The sequence below is a fragment of the Callionymus lyra genome, chromosome 2, assembly GCF_982586985.1.
Source record: "Callionymus lyra chromosome 2, fCalLyr1.hap1.1, whole genome shotgun sequence".
NCBI lineage: Eukaryota > Metazoa > Chordata > Actinopteri > Syngnathiformes > Callionymidae > Callionymus > Callionymus lyra.
The window spans coordinates 37161896-37184570 of NC_141819.1; the positions used below are offsets into that span (position 1 = coordinate 37161896).

At 40.0% G+C, this 22675-nt stretch overlaps 1 protein-coding gene across 1 annotated transcript in view; it reads right to left on the reverse strand.

Annotated features, from left to right (window-relative positions):
* Positions 1-4329: 4329 nt before the first annotated feature.
* cachd1 (cache domain containing 1) overlaps positions 4330-22675 on the reverse strand; it is a 60696-nt gene continuing 42350 nt past the window's right edge. Inside the window, exons 9-27 of the mRNA XM_087784967.1 lie at positions 20756-21034; positions 20496-20645; positions 19250-19373; positions 19056-19173; positions 18822-18990; positions 18595-18737; positions 15976-16157; positions 15373-15483; positions 15167-15289; positions 14141-14240; positions 13955-14071; positions 12979-13139; positions 12770-12856; positions 11460-11576; positions 11218-11369; positions 9691-9852; positions 8839-8916; positions 8667-8768; positions 4330-6342 (exon numbers count right to left, since the gene is read on the reverse strand). Coding sequence (XP_087641093.1) covers positions 6104-6342; positions 8667-8768; positions 8839-8916; positions 9691-9852; positions 11218-11369; positions 11460-11576; positions 12770-12856; positions 12979-13139; positions 13955-14071; positions 14141-14240; positions 15167-15289; positions 15373-15483; positions 15976-16157; positions 18595-18737; positions 18822-18990; positions 19056-19173; positions 19250-19373; positions 20496-20645; positions 20756-21034 — 2714 coding nt within the window. The 3' untranslated portion in view covers positions 4330-6103. The remainder of the gene's footprint in view (positions 6343-8666; positions 8769-8838; positions 8917-9690; positions 9853-11217; positions 11370-11459; positions 11577-12769; positions 12857-12978; positions 13140-13954; positions 14072-14140; positions 14241-15166; positions 15290-15372; positions 15484-15975; positions 16158-18594; positions 18738-18821; positions 18991-19055; positions 19174-19249; positions 19374-20495; positions 20646-20755; positions 21035-22675) is intronic.

Sequence of the window (22675 nt, forward strand, 5' to 3'; positions counted from 1 at the left end):
TCAGAGATGGATTGGTTAAGTTGATACCAGAGATGGCGACGTGTCTCAATTTGTTGCCAACATCGTTTGGTTTCACACCCGGTAAGATGGAGTTAACCAGGTTAAGCCCTCACGAGAGACTCAGAGTAGAGATAGGTAGTTCCACTTTATTGATGGAACCTCGTTCTGGTGGCTTGGGCGTCTTGTCAGGATGTCACCGGATGCATTTCTGGAGAGGAGGCGTCAAATTGGCGGAGGTATCTGGGGACAGGGACGTCTCACTCCCTCAAGTCCACCAGCAATTATCTCGGAGCGACTCTCGAGTTCTAATATTTGCTTTTGTCCGCTGACAGATCGAGGGACACGAGTCGCTGAGCACCAACCATTGCGAGCGCCGACTTGTCACTTTGAAGAGCTCACTTCTGAGACGCCAGGATCGCCGTGCGAGGCGATAAACACGCTTTCCATCAGAGAATTAATTTGTTCTCTCGCTCCCTCGGCGCTCGGAAAACACACATCCGTCCGCGGCACGACAAGAGTTTTGCACCATTACACAAAGTTCACCCCTCAGAGTCGGCTACTTATGTTCCAGTCAGCCCTCATCATATCCTGTCGTTCTTCACAAGAGAAAATAAACGCTCTTCTCTTTCCCGAGCGCGTCAGCCGGTGATTCACAGCGTTCCGGAGTGAGTGGGAGTAGAGAGGAGAAGAAAGCAGGAAAAACGTTGTTTGCCGGGACCGTGAGTGTGAGGGACGTGGGCGGCGGAGTGGCTCGACGAGGGAACGGCGGCACCTGAGAGGAGCTCAGTAGGCGTGTGGACGCCGAGGGAAGAGAGGGATGAGAGTCGGAGATGAGGGTGAACCTGAAATGGCAAAGTGGTTCTTGTGTGTGGGAGTTAATGGAGCTTTTCTATCATGTGCATTAGCTCGCGCTGCAGTCCGGGCCTGGAAGCAAGAGTCCATCTCGCTCGTCTCTTGATCGTAAATAAACGTGGAAACCGAAGAGACGCGGTGACCCACTAAAAACAGCTGACCGGCCTTGAGACCGCATTACATCCTGATTAGAATCGTTTGTCACCAAAGATACTAGAACCAACAGCCTGTACACATTTGTATCCTCATGTCCTCAGTCAAGCGTGGTCTCCAAATTGATTTACTGTCTCTGATAATTTTGGTGCGGGAGTATATCAGTGGTATTAGAATTAGATTGGTTCAACATTTCAAGTGATGACATTTTAAAACGTTTTTTAATTAGAATTTAGTGGGAGTTTTTAAGCATGACTTCTTTTTTTTTTGAACGATTTGATTCAGAAATGTCTTCTTTAAAAGATCAAATTAGAAATTGGAATTATTGGAGTTGGAATATCAAACTCTATTTGTTTTGATGAAATTGTTAAAATATACAAATGATTTAATTCAATTGTTTATTAAAAACAAAGTAACACTTTTAATATACATTTAATTGAATTAAATTACTCAAAAAGGAATGTTCTATGCTTAAAAAAACGTAATATAATTACAATTCCATAGTTTGGACAATTCTGATTTGAGGGAGGTTCAATGAGTTTCAGAAGTTCAGTAAATCTGTCCTCCAGCGATGACTTCCTACGATCTTTTCTGGATGAAAGACACAATAAAGTTCTTCGGTGACTTTATTTTTCAGATACGCCAGTATTTCCTGAAGTGTCTGTAGGATCTCCTGAGGCCCTGGAAATACAGCGAGCTGAGAGAAATCTGGGGGAAGAAGAAGAAAAAACAACGCACTTCGTTCAAACTCAGGAATCAAAGCATGCTGGGAAAGACAGGTTCTACGTCACATGTATCAAAATCCATTCCGGCAAGTGATTTTATTTGCCCCACTGGACGGTTCGCTCAAATCAAAGTACATTAATATAAGATAATATAGATGAACCTCCAGGATCAGCAGCATAACGATCAGAATCAGGCTTTCTGTCACAGACACACTTTTCATAAAGATGGTGGTGGAGTTTGACAACAATGGTCACTGCTCTAATGTAGTATCCCATAATAAATATTCATGAAACATTTCCTCTGCCAAGGAGGTTATGTGCGTGTCTGCATAATGTAAGGAAAACTACTAAATATAAATGAAATGATCTGGTTGATGTTGATAAAGGTGTTCCATCAACAGATGGTATTTAGGATTACCATCTGGATCCAGGGATCTTTTGAAGGATTGCTAACTCTTTCCTCACTAGAGTTGAAGTAGAAACTGACAACTACTTTTTTTTGTTTGTGCAAGTGAGTTTCAGAACGCTTCTGCCACCTACTGTCAGCTCTCTGTCAATACGTGGCTGCACTTTCTTCTTCGCCTACTGTGCGTTACTGCTACTGCCACCTGCTGGCCAATCAAACTCAATTACTTCCTTGATAGCTTGATATAAAAAATAAAACTCAGTAAAAAGAAAATACAACTTGGTTTTTCTCCCAATCAAGTTTCTTTCGTCAGGAAATGAGAATTGAGTGATAATCTCTTGTCACAGGACGAGTGAAGCCGTGACAGCAACACATCTAGAGTTTAATTTGAGTTCCTCCTCTTCCTCGTTATCTTGAAGTGTTCCTCTGCTCCTCATCCTCAGGAAGACGAGGACGACCCCGGCTCACTGTGGTTCTCCAGCAGATCTCGGAGCTTTCAATAGATCCTGACAGGACCACGTGGACGACGGTGGCGCCGACCGGCTCGGGTGAACTCCTGACCTCCACCCGATGTCGCTCGGCTAACGAAGCCATTGTCGCCTCCTGATGATCCGCCGGCGTAAGTGGCGGCGGCACATGATGTAATCTGATTGGGCTTTCTTTTTTTTTGCCAGATCGGCGAAACTTCCCGCCATGACGGTAATGTGAAGTAATGCAGCAGGAGCCGAGAGTGGCTGTCAGACTCCCAGGCAAGCGCTGGGCTAATGAGAGCTGCAGATGGCTGTCAGAGAAGTGCAGATGATGAAGAACACTGAGGAGCTTTCTTGGATCATACGGAGAATATTAGCTCAGTGGAGCTGCTCACAAACATCAGGCCTGAGTCCTTGTCTTGGGTAAGAAATTAGAGAAGGTCGTCAGACGGTCCTCGATGAATAAGTCGTGCAAAAATGTACATTGTTCAGAAATGTATTAATGGTTAATTGCAGAGAGGTAATTCAATGATATAGAAGTATATCAGTATTATACCCAAAACAATTATATTAATTTAAAAAGGCTTTGAATAAAAAAAAAAACATTTTAACATGGAATTTAGATTTCTGTTGTTGTTGTAATTATTGGAATAAAAATGTCCATTTCTATGTGTTAAAATAAATGTATTAATTTTTAAGATATTCATTTTTTGTAATTAAATGTTAATATAGAAATGGTTGAATTGAATGTAAAATAATTCAATGCTTAATGTAACAATTCAGTAAAAATAAAAAAACAAAGTTATTGACTTGACACTCGTATACTTCCAACATGTGGCGCCATAAACAATATTTTCAACCGTATGTGTTGTGCTTTTCACCTAAATCCTTGTGTTACCTCAGGGTCAAGGTGACCCAAAGGCCCGAATCCAAATGTGTTTGTGGTATCCTTTGTGTTGTCTCTGGGTCGAGGTGAAGACCCACCCGCTACAACTTAACTAACTACCATGAATAGCAAATAGCTAAAATCTTACTGTTAAATAGTTTTGAATCCGACATAACAAGTTGACTAACTAGTGCTTCTCTGTCATCATGTGATCATCTCTGCGTCGCATGATTGGCTGAAAGTTGGATCAAGAAGGTTGGTACTCTCGTGTTATTGTCTGATGACTACTATAGCGACATTTTTAAACTGCTTTTAAAACAAGTTTTTTGGTGAACAGCTGAAATAAAAACGAAAAGAGTTCAAGTGCTTCGTTGTTGACATGACAACATTAAACTACTCAAAACACTACAAATACATTCTCAGAAGCTCAACAGGAATCAATGTTGAGTCATTTTCCTTTAGCGTAGCCATTAACTCGAGGATTACTTTGCAGAGGTTTTTGCAAATGAACAAGAGCTAAACACAGAGTTGGTTATTCAATGACTTGAGGGGCCACATTATCATCTGTGCAGCTATGAGGGCCAAAATACATGATGGGAACGTTTGAAAAAATACAAAAAAATTAAAGATTAATTATATATTAAATAATACCAATAATCATAAAACGGAAAATTTAAAATACATTCTTTAATTTAAAAAGAAAAGGGCCTAAAATGGATCCCTGAGGAACCTCCACTCATAGATTGGACCCCATCTGATGAATAACATCCTCCACTCTGGTTGTGTAATGTCTCAGAAATGTCCACACACATATTCAATGAGAAGCAGAATCACAAGTTTGTGTAAAATGAACTTTATCACATTCACGTTGCAATAAATCTTCGTTTGATAACTTTTATGATACACAAGGTCCCCACGAGTTCCTTCACGAGTACGTGTGTTTGGCTCCACACGTTTGTTCGTCGTCTTCCTGCAGGACACGCTCCAGGAAACATGAATGCCCAGATACACACTCACTCACACACACACACACACACACTCGCCTCACGTAGAGTTTCTTTGTTTGCAGACGACACGGTGTTCGACATGCGACCCAGCATTCACTTCAGTTTTACATAGCAACCGTTGCCATGAGAGTCCAACTCTACGACCTAAACGTTCATCCAATATGGACCTAAAACCATCTGAAGAGTCACACGGTTATTTACAGTGTTCACGTTCACACACACATGCGCAGGACACACACACACACACACACACATAGAAAAAGTGGTTAACACAGAGGAGCTGACAGACGTGTGGAACATCTGTGCAACAGCAGCATCTTTTCCAGAATTCAACTTTACAATCGCAGTTTTGAGTCATGATGGCGAGAGAAGAAAAAAAAATGTGTAGCTTCAGGAACAGACTTGAGTGATTTAGAAAATAAAATATGTGCCAGAATAACCAGCGAGTCGGTTCAGGCGAACAACTCAACAGCTTCTATGATCGAGTGCTTTGCTACGAAATTAAAATTGTATTCGGAGAATATTTTGTTGTTTAAAACTAGTGATAAAAGTGAAGAAATCCACTTGAATATTGATATAAATCTGATTTAAAAATCGAAATGGGAAAAAAAATTCACAATAAATTTTAAAATAATTCTCTGTTTATTTTAATCCCAAAGAGGAAAATAGTTCCGTATTTTTTTTATTTTTAATTAGAAGATATTCATTCTATATCAATTAAAATTTGTGTATGTCCATGAAATATATTTATATAAAAATGTGTGTAACTGTCATCATATATATGGAATCCGACTTTTGGGGTGAAAAATTTAAAGCAAAATTTAAGTAAAATCATATTTCAAAAGTATATTTACGGTGAAATTAGGGAGAAATAAAAAATATATATATATTTATATTTGTGTTTCTGGTTGAATAAAATTTTTTTTTTTTTTAACTTTTCTACCCCTTTTGCTTGAATTTAGGCTTTTTCTACCAACATGAATTTAGTTAAAAAACGTCATTTTAAAAAACTGATCATTAAATCTATTATTAAGGGGCTTATTTAAAGGCAAGAGACAAAAACCCTTTTAAAATGCATCTAATAAAAATAAACGTTTGATTCTCAAATAGATCGTTTGTATTCTGTGTATGTTTAAATAAAGTTGTATGATGTGAAAAAAAGTGAAAAAAAACCTTAAAAATAAATCTCTGTCTGATGAGGAATGTCGTGAGTCTTCCTCCAAAACTGTTAAATAAATAGTAGAAAAATAAGTCCATGTTGAGGTTTAAGAAGCAGAAATGAGCTGCTGTTGTTGTTTCATGGCTGAAGGATCGTGACGAGGAGGAACTCAAGTCTCCGCATGATCCTGGAGGACCCGTCCGATCAGACCCGTCCGATCAGACCCGTCCGATCAGACCCGTCCGATCAGACCCGTCCGATCAGACCCGTCCGATCAGACCCGTCCGATCAGACCCGTCCGATCAGACCCGTCCGATCAGACCCGTCCGTCCACGTTGGTTCTCGCTGTGAAGCGTCCAATAATCCGTGACTGGTTTCCTGGCGGGAGCTGAACTATACGTCTCAGGATGGTAGTGTTTATAAAAAGAAGTCTCTGGACTCTGGCTCAGCACTCGGCGTCCACGCTGTGCACGGTGACGGCGGCCTGCAGGTGGTGCGTGTGCAGCGGGTGATGGTGCGTGTGGCGGTACGGGTGGAACTTGTGGCTCAGCAGCGCCGCCGTCTGGGGGGGCGTGTCCAGGTCCATGTCGTCGTCGTGGTTCCCGACGTCGACGCCCGCCGAGAGCGGGTCGTTGTTGCCGGGCGGATTCTCGCTGTCCTCCTGTGGACTCATGGTGCTGTAGCCTGTGACGCACACGACAACACAACCAGTTAGTTTAGTGACAACACACAACACTTTTGCTAACAATCGCACGTGTCTCGTAGGGAATTTGTATTTTTTTTGTGTACACAGGATCGAAATAAAAACTTTGATAAAAACTGAATAGAACAATATTAAAAAAATACATACATACAATTATAATAACTAATCAAATAAATAATAAATACATTAAATGTAGGTCAAAAAATGTAATTTAAAAAATATACAAGATATAGAAGAAAATAAGTTTTTTTTTACATTATGATTATGATTTTACCATTATTTATATTTTGTATCTTATCAAGAATATAGTTATTTTATTCTTGAAAATATGACACGTGTAATACTGGTTAATTCTTGATTAATTCTACAAGATTCCCATAGGTGTCAGTAGAGAGCACCAGGACTTCTTTTTAATCTCAGAACTCGTGTTGACTAGAAGTTTAAGATTTTCTTTATCATTATGGCAGTAGATCAGAGCCATTATTAAAGACATTTTTTGTAAATAATTAATAATTATCTTTTTAACTCTGTGTTCCAAAATTAAATTAAATAAGTAAATGAACAACTGTACATGAACTCATTAGATTAGATTAGTTATTAAATAAAAATAACTTTTTAATACAAACATTACAGAAATGATTATTATTCAAAAATAATAATCATAAAATGCTATAAAAAACTAAATTAAAATTTCAACATGTTGAAATGTTAAATTAAATAAGTCAATATTCTGATGGTTCTTAAACACTTCCGTGCTCCAACTGGAGGTTACATTTATTCGCCTGCAGGTTGAGAGAATGGAATCCCAGCTGCTGCTATAACAAGATTATCGAGTCAGAAATAAAAAAAACTCAAACGTCTCTCTCTGGGTTTAGCACATCCTCAGGATCACGAGTTGGGAAAGTATTTCTTAATTCCTCAGGTGAGTGTGTGAGTTGAGACGAGAGTTGAGACGAGAGCCGGCGGCTGCTTGACGGAAGCATGTGTGAGTTAATGCTCTGAGCCGATACTGAGCTGCAGCACTTTGATCACATGCTGCCGACGACAGAACAAATCCTGGCACACGTTCATACCAGAGGAACTTCAGCGCTGACCAAAGTGCTGCACATACATCTGCACTCATTAAAGACTCACTCGTCCAAGTTGTTACCATTATATTTTAAAAAATTGGAAAAGAATATATATAGTTGTGATCGAGAGATTTTCATTTTCACGATGAAGAGGTTTTTGTTAGTGAGAGGTTTTTCACTTTTGTAATACAAGGTTTTATCTTTTGATATTTTAATTTATTTCATTTTTGTTATCCAAACATTCTTCATAATTAAAAGGTTTTCATTTTTGTGATCGAGAGGTTTTCATGTTGTGATCGAGAGGTTTTTGTGAGTGAGAGGATTTACCCTTTCGTACTACAAGGTTTTATTTTTTTATATTTTAATTTATTTCATTTGTGTTACCCAAACATTCTTCATAATTAAGAGGTTTTCATTTTTTAAGCGAGAGGTTTTCATGTTGTGATCGAGAGGTTTTCATTTTTGTGATTGAGCGTTTTTTTTCAATGAAAAGATTTTCACTTTTGTAATACAAGGTTTTATTTTATGGTATTTTCATAAAATATTTTCTACCCAAACATTCTTCATATTTGAGAGGTTTTCATTTTTGTAAGCGAGAGGTTTTCATGTTGTGATTGAGGGGTTTTCATTTTTGTGATTGAGCGTTTTTTTTCAATGAAAAGATTTTCACTTTTGTAATACAAGGTTTTATTTTTTAATATTTTAATTAATTTCATTTTTGCTACCTAAACATTCCTCCTAATTGAGAGGTTTTAATTTTTGTGATCAAGATGTTTTCATTTTTGTAATTGATTGGTTTTTGTTAGCGAGAAGATTTTCACTTTTGTAATACAAGGTTTTATTTTCTGGTATTTTCATAAAATATTTGCTACCCAAACATTCTTCATAATTGAGAGGTTTTCACTTTTGTGATCGAAAGGTTTTTCTATTTAAGAGTGTGAACTCAGAATTATGACCATTTTCTATTCTAAAAGATAAAAGCAATTTCTAGTGAGTATCACAAATTTTCCTAACATTTATATATTTGAAGATGAAATTAATATTTGTTATTTCTCCCAGAACAATAATTTCATGTGAGGTTTGTAATCGAGAGATTCTTGCGTTTTAAATGAAGGATTGATGGAAGCAGAACTAACAGCAGGACTTTGAGGTGAAAACATTTGGCTCTGAATGGTAAAAGATGATGAAAATCCATGTTAAACCAAGACTCTCCCGGTCGACGCACAAACACCTACCGTGGTCACTCTCGGTGCCGGAGCGTCCCCAGTAGCGCCGCCTCCTCTCAGGCGTGTGCGTGTGTCGCTCGATCACGGCGGCGATGAAGCGAGTGTTGCTGACTGGAGGAGAGAAGGTTCAAAACCGGGTCAGACGTGGAATCATTCATTTGAACCAGGAGGACGAACGTACTGATGCCTCGGTCCTCGTGACTGTCCTCGTCTCTCTCATCGCGTTCGTTGTCCAGGTTGGACATTCTCACCGACATTTCTGGACGAAAACGGATACAAACGGTCAATAAGAAGGAAAATAAATATGATTCAACTTTGCGACCTCTAGGAGTCGTTCAAACCCAAATGGATACAGTTCCCCCGTGTGGCAGACACACGTATTGCATCTTTGATAGTAGCAGCGACATGACATTAGTATGAAAGTAGTATCAGTGAATCATTGAATTTAACGTTTGAAATGTTGAACTTTTTTTAATGAAAATGCTGTTGCTTTTGAAAAAAAAAAATCGAATCACCTTGTTCATAATTAACTTAACCAAAATTTTAAAATGAATACATCTTTTAACACATAGAATTTAATATTATAATATTTATGGTCAACAACAAATTGTCTAAATTTGTAATTCTTAGCCGTGTATAATCAATATAAAAATAAAAACTTTTTATATTGAATTTAAGTTACAATAAAGAACAATTATTAAAGGAAACAATACGACAAATTCAAACCTTCAATGTAAAAATGATTACATTTAATTATTCAATACAATAAATACAACCTTTCAATACAGAATTAAAAAAATATATATATTTAAAAAAACAAAAACAACCTCTTATGATAGAAATTATTGAATTTCAATATAAAAAATTAAATGCTTAAAAATATTGAAAACAAAACCAAAAAGTTTTAACATTTGAATGTAAAATTCCATCATTTAATATTCCGATGACACTGATATACTTCCATATATTACCTCATAATTCCTGACCTTCCTGAATCTATATTATATTCCATCTAAAATTCTAAACTTCTAACCTTGTGCTGCCAGTGGAGACATGTGCTGGTGCGAGCGTCTGTGGATCTGGTGTCTGTAGGCGTACACGGCCAGAACCAGCACCATGATGCATCCCATAATGCCTCCCGCCACAGGACCCACAGGAACGCTCTTGATCATGTTGATGGACGCCACCTCCTCGTCTGCGGGAGAAACAAGAGGAACGTCAGTGTCACGACTTGGTGAGAGTTAGCACGGAAGCTAACTATGTTAGCACGGAAGCTAACTATGTTAGCATGGATTCTAATCTTATCTAAATGACAACATGGTCACTAGAGTCGAAAAGCCTTGTCTTCCTACTACTTATTTATTATTATTATTTTTATATTTCCACTACACAGTTCATCAATATACATTCAAAATCTACTTTATTTTGCCCCCGTAGACGAAAATCCGCTGGCTACAAAAGACTTATAAAGCTTAAATTTGTTTGTGTTTCTGGATTTTTAGTTTGCAATAAGGAATATTCAACACTACATCTTAGATAAAATTAGAATTAGTTAAGAAAAGCATTGATGCTAACCTGTTAGCATCTAAGATAAATTAAGATATTTTAAAGAATATCTTTGTGAAGTATTTTAGTAATGTTTTCCATTAGCAGTTTGCTTTTTAGTGAGGTGGTCATTTTAGCTGTATTTTAATGAATGCACAATAGCACTATTATTCTTTTTATTTTTATTTCACATGAGATATTTTAACTTAAAAGGTGTTAGCAACCATGAACGTATCCTCAAGCTATTTAACAAGAAATGCTATTTGATGCTGTATTACTCCATTTCTAATATTTTTTGCTTTTTGAGCCTTTAACCCTTCTGTTATCTCAGGGTCAAGGGGCCCAAAGGTCTGAAAACAAATGTGTTCATAGTATCCCTTGTGTTGCCTCTAGGTCAAGGTGAACGACCTCCACCACTGCACATGTATTTATGGAAGCCAGGGAGGTTGTTCACCTTGACCCAGAGATAACAAGGGTTAAGAGATTAAAAAATAAAAATATATAAATATCACAAGATTAATAGAAATATGTTTTTATTACAAGATGTTTTTTACTTTATTTCAGTGGACAATAATACTCTCAAAATGAATAATTCTATAAAATAGTTGGATGTTAGAATGAGATAATGTTTTTTTTATAGCTAATAGTGAACAATAAAAAAGTTCCATCTAAAGCACTGTAAACATTTTCTTCAAACCTAAGACACCTTTTAAAGTGTTACAAAAAGAGGCCAAACATCTAACTTGATAAAACGGGAAGTAGAAAAACAATGACTGCAAATGTATCAACATCTCCTGACTAGTGATGGTCTGATGAAGCGTCATTAAAACGGTGTCATGTTGTTAAGAGGTCAGTAGGTGGCGCCATCAGTTTAAAAATGATTTGACGTTTCATTAGTTGTTCAAAACGAAGGAAAATAGTGCAGAGACCGCCATCTAGTGGACTCTGAGAATAATGACAGTTTCTTTAAGCTTCAACAGAACATCAATACTCCTGACCCGGCAACATCACTTACCTAAAATCCCCAAACTGTCCACGTAGGGACTCTTGGCCCCGACGATGCCACCGAAACACTCCTTCTGCAGGGCACAGTACGGTTTGTCCAAGTGCGTCTTCCCATCGCTGTCCACCATGCACCACTCACAGTCCAGGACACCGAAACAGTCACTGCACAACAGAACCCACATTTAACATCCGCCCTGGAACGTCTGCTCAGGTGCAGCATGTAGCAGCAGCTGCAGGTGTGCACATGTGTACCTGCTGCTGTATCTCTGGCTGCAGCGGGTGTTGATGCACTGAGGCAGGGTGTCGTGTAAACTGGGGTCGATCACGTTCAGGCTGACGGGCTCCTGGAGGACCTCGCAGCTGGGGTTCCTGCAGGAACGTGAAGCAGACCAGTTAGCGCTCTTGTCAGAAAGTGACGACAAACACAAAGATCTGCTGACGGCGGCCGTCAACGCCTCGACACCAAACATGATTGTGTGCGACAAAAGAGAAACTCAGTGGCATTAAAAGTCGTCACGTTTTTAGCTGTCAATTGATGCAAAGATGAGACAACATCATGTGACAGGAGGGAAATGATAATTACAGGTCTTTGTGATATGAAGGAGGGATTGACATTTGAAGCAGTGACGAGCTGTCACAAGAACTGACGGGAGGAGGACGAAGAGGAGGAGGACGAGGAGGATGCGGAGTAGTAGGAGGAGGCGGAGGAGTAAGAAGAGTAAGAGGAGGAGGACGAAGAGGAGGAGGACGAAGAGGAGGAGGACGAGGAGGATGCGGAGTAGTAGGAGGAGGCGGAGGAGTAAGAAGAGTAAGAGGAGGAGGAGGAGGACGAAGAGGAGGACGAGGAGGCGGAGGACAAGTAGGAGGAGGATGAAGAGAACGAGGAGGAGGACGAAGATGATGAGGAGGACGAGGCAGAGGACAAGGAGGAGGCTGAGGAGTAGGAGGAGTAAGAGGAGCAAGGGGAGGAGGACGAAGAGGAGGAGGTGAGGAGGCGGAGGACGAAGAGGAGGAGGTGAGGAGGCGGAGGACGAAGAGGAGTTAGAGGAGGAGAGGACAAGGATAGGATGACTGACACCAGAAGAAACACCGCAGCTGAGATGCTAAGTAACAGTATATAACATAACTATATACATATATATATACACAATATACAATTCCCTAGAAACACAAAAAGGAATAAACACTTTGAATATTTGCTTTTGTAATTGTAAAAAAAACAAAACAAATTATACACACTTCATTTAAATATGAGCCAATTCATAAAATAATAAGAACAATAAAAAAGAAAAAAATATATATATATACACATTTTTAAAAATGTTAATACCAATAAGGTGCTGTTGATTAATGATATAGCATTGTGAAAAAAACAGCTTTATTCAAGTGTATCCATTTTTCCTGACACCCCTGATTATCAACAATATCATTACTTTTATTGCCCAGTTTACAGCAATTTTACAACATTAACAAAAAGATGCTGGTTTAAGAAATAAATGTATTACTTTGATGTAATCTTCAATTTTACAAACTGATAAATATAATTAGAAGAGAAAACCAACCTGTTTTCAGCATTGGTGAGGTTGCCTGTGCACTCGTTAACCTCCAGGGGGCACTCGCACGGACACTCGCACTCGTTCTGCTCCATTCTAGAAAAAAATGATATTCTGAGTCAGACATGACATCACGTTGATCAAAATTAAAGCCTGAAGAGAATAAGTCAACACATGGGATTATCATCTCCAGCTCGGTGTGAGGCGGTCGTAGCTACCTGTGGCAGTTGAGGCAGAGTCTGTCCACGGTGCTGCAGGCGCAGAAGGCCAGAGAGTCGCACGTCTCGTTGACGATGCCAGCGAAGGCGTTGGTGCCCGGGATGCGGGTGAGACGATACTTGGAACAATGACTGCCGTGGACCAGGTTGGTAAGATCCCCCTGTGATGAACAATCACATCCATATTTAATACAGCTGAACTAGAAAATAAGACAGTCAAATGTTTTTCACATTTTCTTAAATCACAAAACCATTTTATTCCCTTTGACAACAAACGTATCTTTAGTTAATTCAGCCGTTTTCTTTCTTTAAATGCACTGTTTAAATCATTTTTCTTCTTGGTAAATAAGAATAATAATATAATAATATATAATAAAGAAATATATAAAAATTATAGCATATTTAAGGCTTTACAATACAATTAGTTAATTTTGTTTTACCTGCTTTGCACAGATCCGTGTTTATCCACTATTGGATACATTGAATTGCTATACAATTACATCAAAAGTAGCAGGTTAATACTTCAGAATTAGAGCTTACATGTATTCATATTGGATGCATCTTTCTACCGTTTATATATTTCATTGTATGTTAACTTAAAGCAGTTTAAGTATTTACTCTTAAGTTTTTATTCTGGTGTTTGCTTACCTTTAAAAAAAAAAAGATTTAATAAGATTATAAATATTGCTATTATTTCTCTCTATCATTGATATTTTAACTTTTGTTGTATTTCAAAGTTTGTTTGTTGAAAATATAATATAATAATGTTTGTTTGTACAGTGATATTACATTTTTTAATCCATCAAATATTCCTGTTTTAAATGCATACCTAATGTGTCATAACCTCTTACATTTCGCTGTCCATGTTAAATTATTTTTTAAAAGAAGGTGCAACACCACGACCAACCACAAGATGTCCCTGTCGCACAATAAGTGTAGCTCAGTGTAGTACAGGTGCTAGTTCCTTGAATCTCACCAGAATGCTGGTGTTGAACTTGTAGAACCTCTGCACGGTGCGGTCGCTGAAGCTGTTGCACAGATTCTTCTTGACGAAGTTGGGATGGTTGAGGATGTCGTTGGCTACGAGTGGCTCCTGAACACAAACACACTCCGTCAGGAAGAGCAAGCGATGACTCGACTCTTCATCTGAGCTGCTAAGAACCTTGTGAGTGATGTGCTGCTGCTCCGCCGGGGCGTGACCTTTGGGGTCGATGATGGTGGGGTGAGCCACCAGGTAGCCTCGGTCTTCCATGATGAAGCACCTGAAACGCACACAATAGTGATTAGCTACACAAACACCATGAAGATATATGGATTTAAAACGTCCCAATGTTTTACTCCCTTTATTAAAAATACATATTTCGGATTTTAAACAGTACATTCTACTCTATGAGCGTCCACTTTTAGCCAAGATACATTTTTTATCGAAACCCAAAAAATTAAAAAACAAATAGAAATATAAGTTAAAACAAATGCAAAAGTTTAAAGAAAAGTTTCTAAAAGTTCTAGACAAAGACCTAAAACTATGAACAAAATGTTCATAAAAACTAGAATCCAAACTAATCCCAAAAATACAAATACACAAAGAACAAACCCAAAGAAAAACATATTAAAACACTTCACACAAAACATATAAATCGGACAGAACACAAAAACTAAAAACATTTAAAAAGTACAAAAAACACACACAGGTATTTTCTTTTATGCCACATTAACACACAGACGAATAAAACACACCGCACCCAAACAAATTAATCTCACAAACACAAACTAAAAATACAAAAAAAATTCTGAGTTCAACATGAAAAGCAAAAAAAAAAGCAGACAAAGTGAACACAACAAAAAGAAAGATTGAAAAACAAGACTGCAGGTTTAAACTTAAACAAAATGTATATACATTAAAAACATAATCCCACACACACACAAAATGCACACAACACAAATAGTAAATAACAATGTATGTAAAGAAAAACCAATAATTCACTGTCAGTAAAAATACAAAACATTCATGCACCACACAAACAGAAAAAACGCACACAAAAACCTCATCCAAAATACACACAAAAATGAAAAATGACAAAGATATGAGACAAACATAGTAGTGACGCCACAAAAACTTTACAAAGAAGGAAAACTAAAGCCACACATTTTGATGAAGAATTGTTGATATTTCAAAATCTGTTAGTACCTGATCTTGTTGCCCTTGTCCTGGTTGCAGATGGGCAGCAGGTCCAGGAGGACCTTGTAGAAGTAGCGCAGGGTGAAGTCGATGCCCATCACTGCCACAGCGTAGCCTGGAGCCATCTGAGAGCTGCAGGGAACATTTCAATTAATGACTCCAATGACTAGATACATGATTTTTTTTGGTTTTGTGAAAAGGTCAAGTGGCGTCACCTGGATGCGTGGATGGTGTGACTGATGGTGACCACATATCCGGCCCCGCCCACATCCAGGTACGGCCCGGTGAAGGTGATCAGGCCCGGGTTGGCCACAGCGTGCTGGTACCTGCAGGAAGTCAGAGTGTGATCACCGTCTGATGGAAGTGTGTGATCCACGTTTGTATACACACAACACACACATCAGAGCTACACAGTCACTAATATGACATCAAAATACACTGTTCAGACCCAGACATAACTTCCCCAACCAAAACACACACTTCTGACACACACACACACCTACACGTACCTTCCCTAAAAAAACAAACACACAATTCTTCTCCATATCTGTACACAAAAGCACACCAGAATATCAACCATTTAAAGTTGAACACACATCTATGTTACACACTACTACACACGTGTTCTGACACACAGATGCTAAAACTAAATGCAGACACATCTACACACCACAACACAACCCTTTGCTCAGATTTTAACACTACAACACACTAAAAGTTAACTTTTCCAATACATCACAGCAACCAATGACCCACACACACCTGCTACACAACAGCAGCGACACACAAATACTCTGAGCCCAGGACTCGAGGCTCACCATTGTCTCCGGGTCGGGTCGAAGGCTTTGTCCATCAGTGATCCCGGGTAGATCCGGAGAACCCCGCTGGGCGTTGCTATGTAGCGCCGCACAATGTAGCAGTTGAGGCTGCTCATTTCCATCAGCGTCATCCATGTGTCCGTCACATGGCTGGTCGCCATCACGTCGTTCCTGATGGACGGCTGAGAGAAGAGCAGGAGGAGAGAGGTAAGTGAAAGAGAAGAAGAATTATTCCCCAGTTCTCATTGTTTGTCTTTGTACTGCAAGACTGACAACTGCAGAGCAGCTACTGGTTATGAAGCCTCACAGAGTAGAACCTAGAAGTCTTAAGTAGAAATACTACGAAGCGTCATGAAGTAAAACAACTGAACCTTGTAGTGTAATACTACAAAATCTTGTGAAGTAATATTAAAAAGCCTCATGGAGTAATACTACAAAGTTTATGGGACAAAGCCTCAAGGAGTGATACTACGTAGCTTTGTTTACAGTGGTACCTTGCAGAATAATATTATGAAGCCTTGCAGGTAATACTACGAAGCCTCACAAACTAATAGTTCAAAACAATGCGGAGTAATACTATGAAGCCTTGCTTACAGTGAAGTTTCGTGGAGTAATTCAACAAAGCCTCACTGAGTAAGACTACATGCTTCGCGGAGTACTACTACAAAACCATGTGGAATAATGCTACAAAGCCTTGCTTACAGTGGAGCCTCATGGAGTAATACTATAAAGCTTTGTGGAGTAATACTACTAAAGCCTCAAAGAGTCATACTACGAAGCCTCGCGAAGTAATAATACAAAGCCTTGCTTACAGTGGAGCCTCATGAAGTAATACTAAGTAGACTTGCGGAGTAATATACAAAGCCTTGCTTACAGTGGAGCCTCGCGGAGTAATACTAAGTAGCCTCTCAGAGTAATAATACAAAGCCATGCTTACAGTGGAGCTTTGCGGAGAAATACTAAGTAGCCTCTCAGAGTAATATACAAAGCCGTGCTTACAGTGGAGCCTCGCGGAGGAATACTAAGTAGCCTCTCAGAGTAATAATACAAAGCCTTGCTTACAGTGGAGCCTCATGGAGTAATACTACGAAGCCTCGCGGAGTAATACTACAAAGCTTGCTTACAGTGGAGCCTCATGGAGTATTACTACAAAGCCTTGCTGAGTAATAATACAAAGCCTTGCTTTAAGTGGAGCCTCGCGGAGTAATACTAAGTAGCCTTGCGGAGTAATAATACAAAGCCTTGCTTACAGTGGAGCCTCATAAAGTAATACTACGAAGCCTCGTGGAGTAATACTAAGCAGTCTCTCGGAGTAATACTACAAAGCTTGCTTACAGTGGAGCCTCATGGAGTAATACTACAAAGCCTTGCAGAGTAATAATACAAAGCCTTGCTTACAGTGGAGCCCCGCGGAGTAATATTAAGTAGCCTTGCGGAGTAATAATACAAAGCCTTGCTTACAGTGGAGCCTCGCGGAGTAATACTAAGTAGCCTCTCGGAGTAATAATACAAAGCCTTGCTTACAGTGGAGCCTCGTGGAGTAATATTAAGTAGCCTCTCGGAGTAATAATACAAAGCCTTGCTAACAGTGGAGCCTCGCGGAGTAATACTAAGTAGCCTCTCGGAGTAATAATACAAAGCCTTGCTTACAGTGGAGCCTCGCGGAGTAGTATTACAAAGCAATGCTTAAACCAAGCCTCGTGGAGTAATACTAAGTAACCTCTCGGAGTAATAATACAAAGCCTTGCTTACAGTGGAGCCTCGCGGAGTAGTATTACAAAGCAATGCTTAAACCAAGCCTCGTGGAGTAATACTAAGTAACCTCTCGGAGTAATAATACAAAGCCTTGCTTACAGTGGAGCCTCACGGAGTAGTATTACAAAGCAATGCTTAAACCAAGCCTCGTGGAGTAATACTAAGTAGCCTCTCGGAGTTGTACCAAAAAGCCTTTCGGTGAGGCTTCATAGCTGAACACAGTCGTTCTAAAACATTTTGACAGATTTTTGAGCACCAGGAACAACGTAAAATCGGTTTGAGGTCAGGAAGTAGAAGCAGAATTAAACATACGTTTCAAAGGATTATAAGTATCACTGTCGATTTATTTGTGAAAATGTAAGTTTGGCCCAGCATCCCCCAAATATGGTATGTATATACTTTAGAACATAATTCTTATTGGTTTCTTGTATTTGCTTCATTTTTTAATGATGCAGATCTATTGTAAAATATTTAACAGTGAGTTGCATCTGGACTACCAAATTGATCCTTTTGGTCTGGAAAAGTGAATAAACTCTGCTTGTTAACATCAAGTCTGATTAAAACTATTCATGCGACGACTCAAAGTGCTTTATGAACCCCGAAAACTAGCCGAGAAGTTGCTCAGCAAAAGTATTTGAGCCGTTTGAAAGAGGTGATGAGGTCACTCCACACGGCCTTTAAGACTTTCCTGGGAATCCGAGTTCAAACTCGACCCCGTCGGCCCCCCCAACCTCCGCTACAGAGACAAGAATGCACCCAGACTGCCAAAACCACATGGGGGTTCATCCCCGTCTTAAAGACACAGGGCTCTGAATAGCCAGGGAAAGGAAGGGGCTGAAGCGAGGGGGGCGGAGAGAGTCTGACCTTGAGTCCAGGGTTGGCGAGGAAGCCGGTGTTGTCGCTCAGGTAGCCGGTGTAGTGCTCCACCATACGCTTGGTCTCGGGCTGACTCAGGTGCTCGTAGGGTGAGGGGAAGCTCCCGGGCGCCAACATCACAGTAGGGGATTCTGGGAACGAGAAAAGACGTCAAGCGCGAAAGGGGGGAAAAAAGCGAGAATAAACGTTTCCCTGGACGACAGACTGGATCTTACCGACGGTGGCGAGCTGCTTGAAGTGAAGGCAGGAGTTGGGCTGACCCAGGAGGTCCAGACGGTGGTAGAGAAGTTTGGAACTGGGCGCCGTGTTGAAGTTCTTCAGCTGTCTGACGGGGATTTCCGGCTGTATGTAGACGATGCAGAGGATGAAGGACGTGTCCTGCACCTGTGGCAAGAGGTTTGTTAGGTTCATGTTCCACTCGAATCCACTCCTCCATCCAGGGCACCTACCAGCTTCCAGGCGTAGCTGACGTTGTACGCGGACTTTCTGTTGTCCCGGAGTCTGTTGGCGTGCCAGGACAGCGAGGAGTTCCCCGGCACAGCGATGACCTGGCTGCCCAGCGGCAGACTGCAGACACACGGATAAAACCTCTTCAAAACGGACTCCTCTCTGGTGAGGGACTTTAAAAATCTGTGCAGCCCACCTGAGGATGTTCTGTCTCACTGCAGGGAAACCTGGGATATTCTCGTAGTGAATGATGTCGGTGTGCAGGGGAGGCTCCGTCATCAGGTAGGGACGCGTCAGCGACGGGTGCATCAGGGTGTATCCTGAGAGAACATTCAAATAGTGCAGTATGTAGTTGGGGTGGATAAATAATCAATACACTTGAATATCACAATTTTTTTCACAATACCGTATTAATATCCCACAGCAATATATTGATTTTCTATACAAATTAACTTACTTATTTAAAGTAATTTATCTAGACTGTTTCTGTGTGTATGATACTAACGGAGCAGAAAAGATTTAAGGACAAAAGTAAAAAGCATCAATATGTATCCAATATTCTTCTGAATAATTGGTAACAGAGAATGGATTAAAAGTCAATTGAGAACACATTCCTCAGAGCTTTTGGTGTAAAATTATAACCACGTCTTGTTTTCCCCCTGATTCGGCCTGAATTTGAATTCTGAGTCGCAGCCAGAATCTTCACAGCTGCTCCACTCGCCCTCTGGCCATTCAAACAGCAGCTAATACCTTTAATAGCAGTCGTTTGTTGATATTTGTGGCGCAAAGTAATAAACTATAATTAGACGGCATATTTATGGCAACAGCAAACATTAAGGAAATAAAAAGATCTTTTGACAACAGTGACTGTGGATCAGCTGCAAATACAATATAACATGTGTAACAGTAATTTGCTTTAATGGCCAAAAATTTGGATTTCTGTGACGCAAGCAGTCTCAAAATAACCACCATAATATACACACTCATCTTTGAAAACAGGTGACCTTTCATATATTATTTTCCAACAACAGTTTATAGGGTTTCATATAAATAGTCACATTATCGTGTTTTCCCCCGTTTTAGATAGTCTATTACATTTCATTGAATTATGGTAAATATAGATCTTAACTGTCTTTACAGTTTTACATTATGGTTTTTTTAAATAAATAAAAAACGCAAGTATAAACATATACAAAGAGTTAAAAGATTACTTTTATAAATGATCAAAATGTCAATATTTTTATTTGTATTATATTGAATACATTTTAATCAATGATCTATATTTTCTACTATATAATTACAACTAGTTGGGAATTTTTTTTTTCTTTTTTAACCCAGAGAAACATCTGACAGAGTCAAAGTTCATATACATTATGGAACACAAATAAAAAAAACATTTAAAATAGACTTTTTAGAGATGCAGAAGGAGACTTGGCTCTGACCTTTGTTGTCGATGAGAAACGTGTAGGAGGCCAGAGAGTCCTGGTAGTAGGTGACGTCCTCCAGGATGTACGCCAGGTTCACGTCCACGCCGACCACGCCAAGAAGCAAGTTCCCGAAGTAACATGGCCGACTCACCGTCATGATGAAACCTGCAAGAACATGAAGCACTCTCTTCAAATACATCAAATAAAAATTGACTGGACATAAAACTGATGAAGTTTATGTGTCTTCCTATAATCCAGAGAACGTGTCCACTCACCGTCTCCCATGGGGTCGGAGTACGGCAGGCTGAAGCGAGCCAGGTCGATCATGCGGTTGGGCAGGTTGATGTAGAAGCGGCCCACGGAGGTTTCCAGGTTGCTGAGCTGGTTCAGAACCATCATGCTTCCCTTCATCACGGGCATCGCCTGGGCCGACCCGGACGCCGCAGCCATGGACAGGCGGTCCCGATCGGAAGCTCTAGAGACGCCATACTTGACCGAATTCTGCTCGGCTAGGTCCCTCATGAAGGCCAACTCCTTCAGCCCCGTAACGCCCTCTGGAGGTACAAGAGGATGATGCACGTTGAAGGTAAGAAAACGAAGATGGTCAATTCTGTTTTTACAGGTCTGTGTGCTACAGTGTATGTATTCCTTTGCATTTGTGTGTGTGGCTAGGTCAGATTTGGGAAAAGTGCAGCCCAGGAGCCACATGCGCCCTTTTCATCTATATATGTGGTCAAAGTCAAAGATCATGAAAGAACCAACAATTATATATTTATTTATTTAATGTATAACTGCTCTCTAAACATGACAGTAGGGTTTTTGTTTAACATATCTGTCCTCGGCTTTTGTAATTTTAGTTTCTTTCTATAAAATATTTAAGAAAAAAACGTTTTGTACATTAAAGTTAAATAATTATTACTTAATAGATTATTACTTGATTTTATTATTTTGACTCCGTTACTCTTGCTTGATGGCCCCTCGCAAGAGTCACTGTATAAAGTTTGGCTCCTACGGAAATTGAATTGCCAGGTCTAGGTTTTAGTGTGCGTGTCTTCTTTTGTTGTGTCTTTACTAATGTGTGAAAATTATCTGATCTGAATCTGCGAGAACCAGCTCAGAATTCAAACATATCTGTTACCATATTTGAAGTTTCTCACAGCAAACCAACACATCCTCCGCGACAGCCTTACAGACTGTGTGTGTTGCGAGCCGGGCTGTAAATGTAACGAGATTATGCGACTGTGACTTAACAAGCGAAGTGATTTGGAGTGGGAGATCTCCCCCGGCGGACGGGTCCAGACTTGTGACCTGGCTCTGTAATCTCCACGGCTTTGTTCCGACAATCCCGCACGAGTGCCAAACCAAAAATGTCATTCGTCAGAGATCATGACACAAATAAATCCCTCATCACCTCGGAGGAAATATGCAACTGAAATGTCGCTGCACGCTCGGCAGTTTGCTTTGGAAGACGGCAGATAACCGTGAGCCCTACAGCTGTCACCTGGAACATTCGGGAATTCCTGCAGCAGCTGGGTGAGATAGAGGCCAAGATGTCTGACCGTTTACGATCATTGACAGGATTAACGGTAGAATCCAGATGTAATGCTTGTTATGCCGAGAGAATAAACTACAATAATCCATCTTTAACCGCTTATCTGAGGTCGGGTCATGGTGGCGTGGGATGTAGCTCTCCCCGGAGAGTACTCCTCTGGGAGAATACCATGGTGTTCTTTGGATATAGAGAAGCAGTGGTAATACTTTGAGTCTCCCCACGATGACTCTCCTCTCTGTCAAGAAAGCTCATTTTGGCCGATTGTTTCACCAGTGTTGTTCTTTCAATCACTACCCAGAGTTCATGAGGGCGTTGGAATCTTCCAGATGAACAATGGAGTCACGAGGAGGAACAATATCAAGTACTCAATCTATTTACACCAACTAGTCTTGGGTACTAAAAAGGTGACGTCAAGCAACTGCCTGACAAGAATTGGTCAGAGAGTGACGTCACTGAAGAGTGACTCAGCAAGACTCCCTAAACAAAACTAACCAACAAACCCCTCCAAATGCAAAAGGACTATAGTATGCAGGTTCAAAAAGTTTGACAGTGGATGAGGTCCAGACCTTTTAGTTTCTAGTACGTACACCATTGCCTCACAATGTTATGACGGCCCCGCCCAGTGGGCCTAGGTAGCATAGCC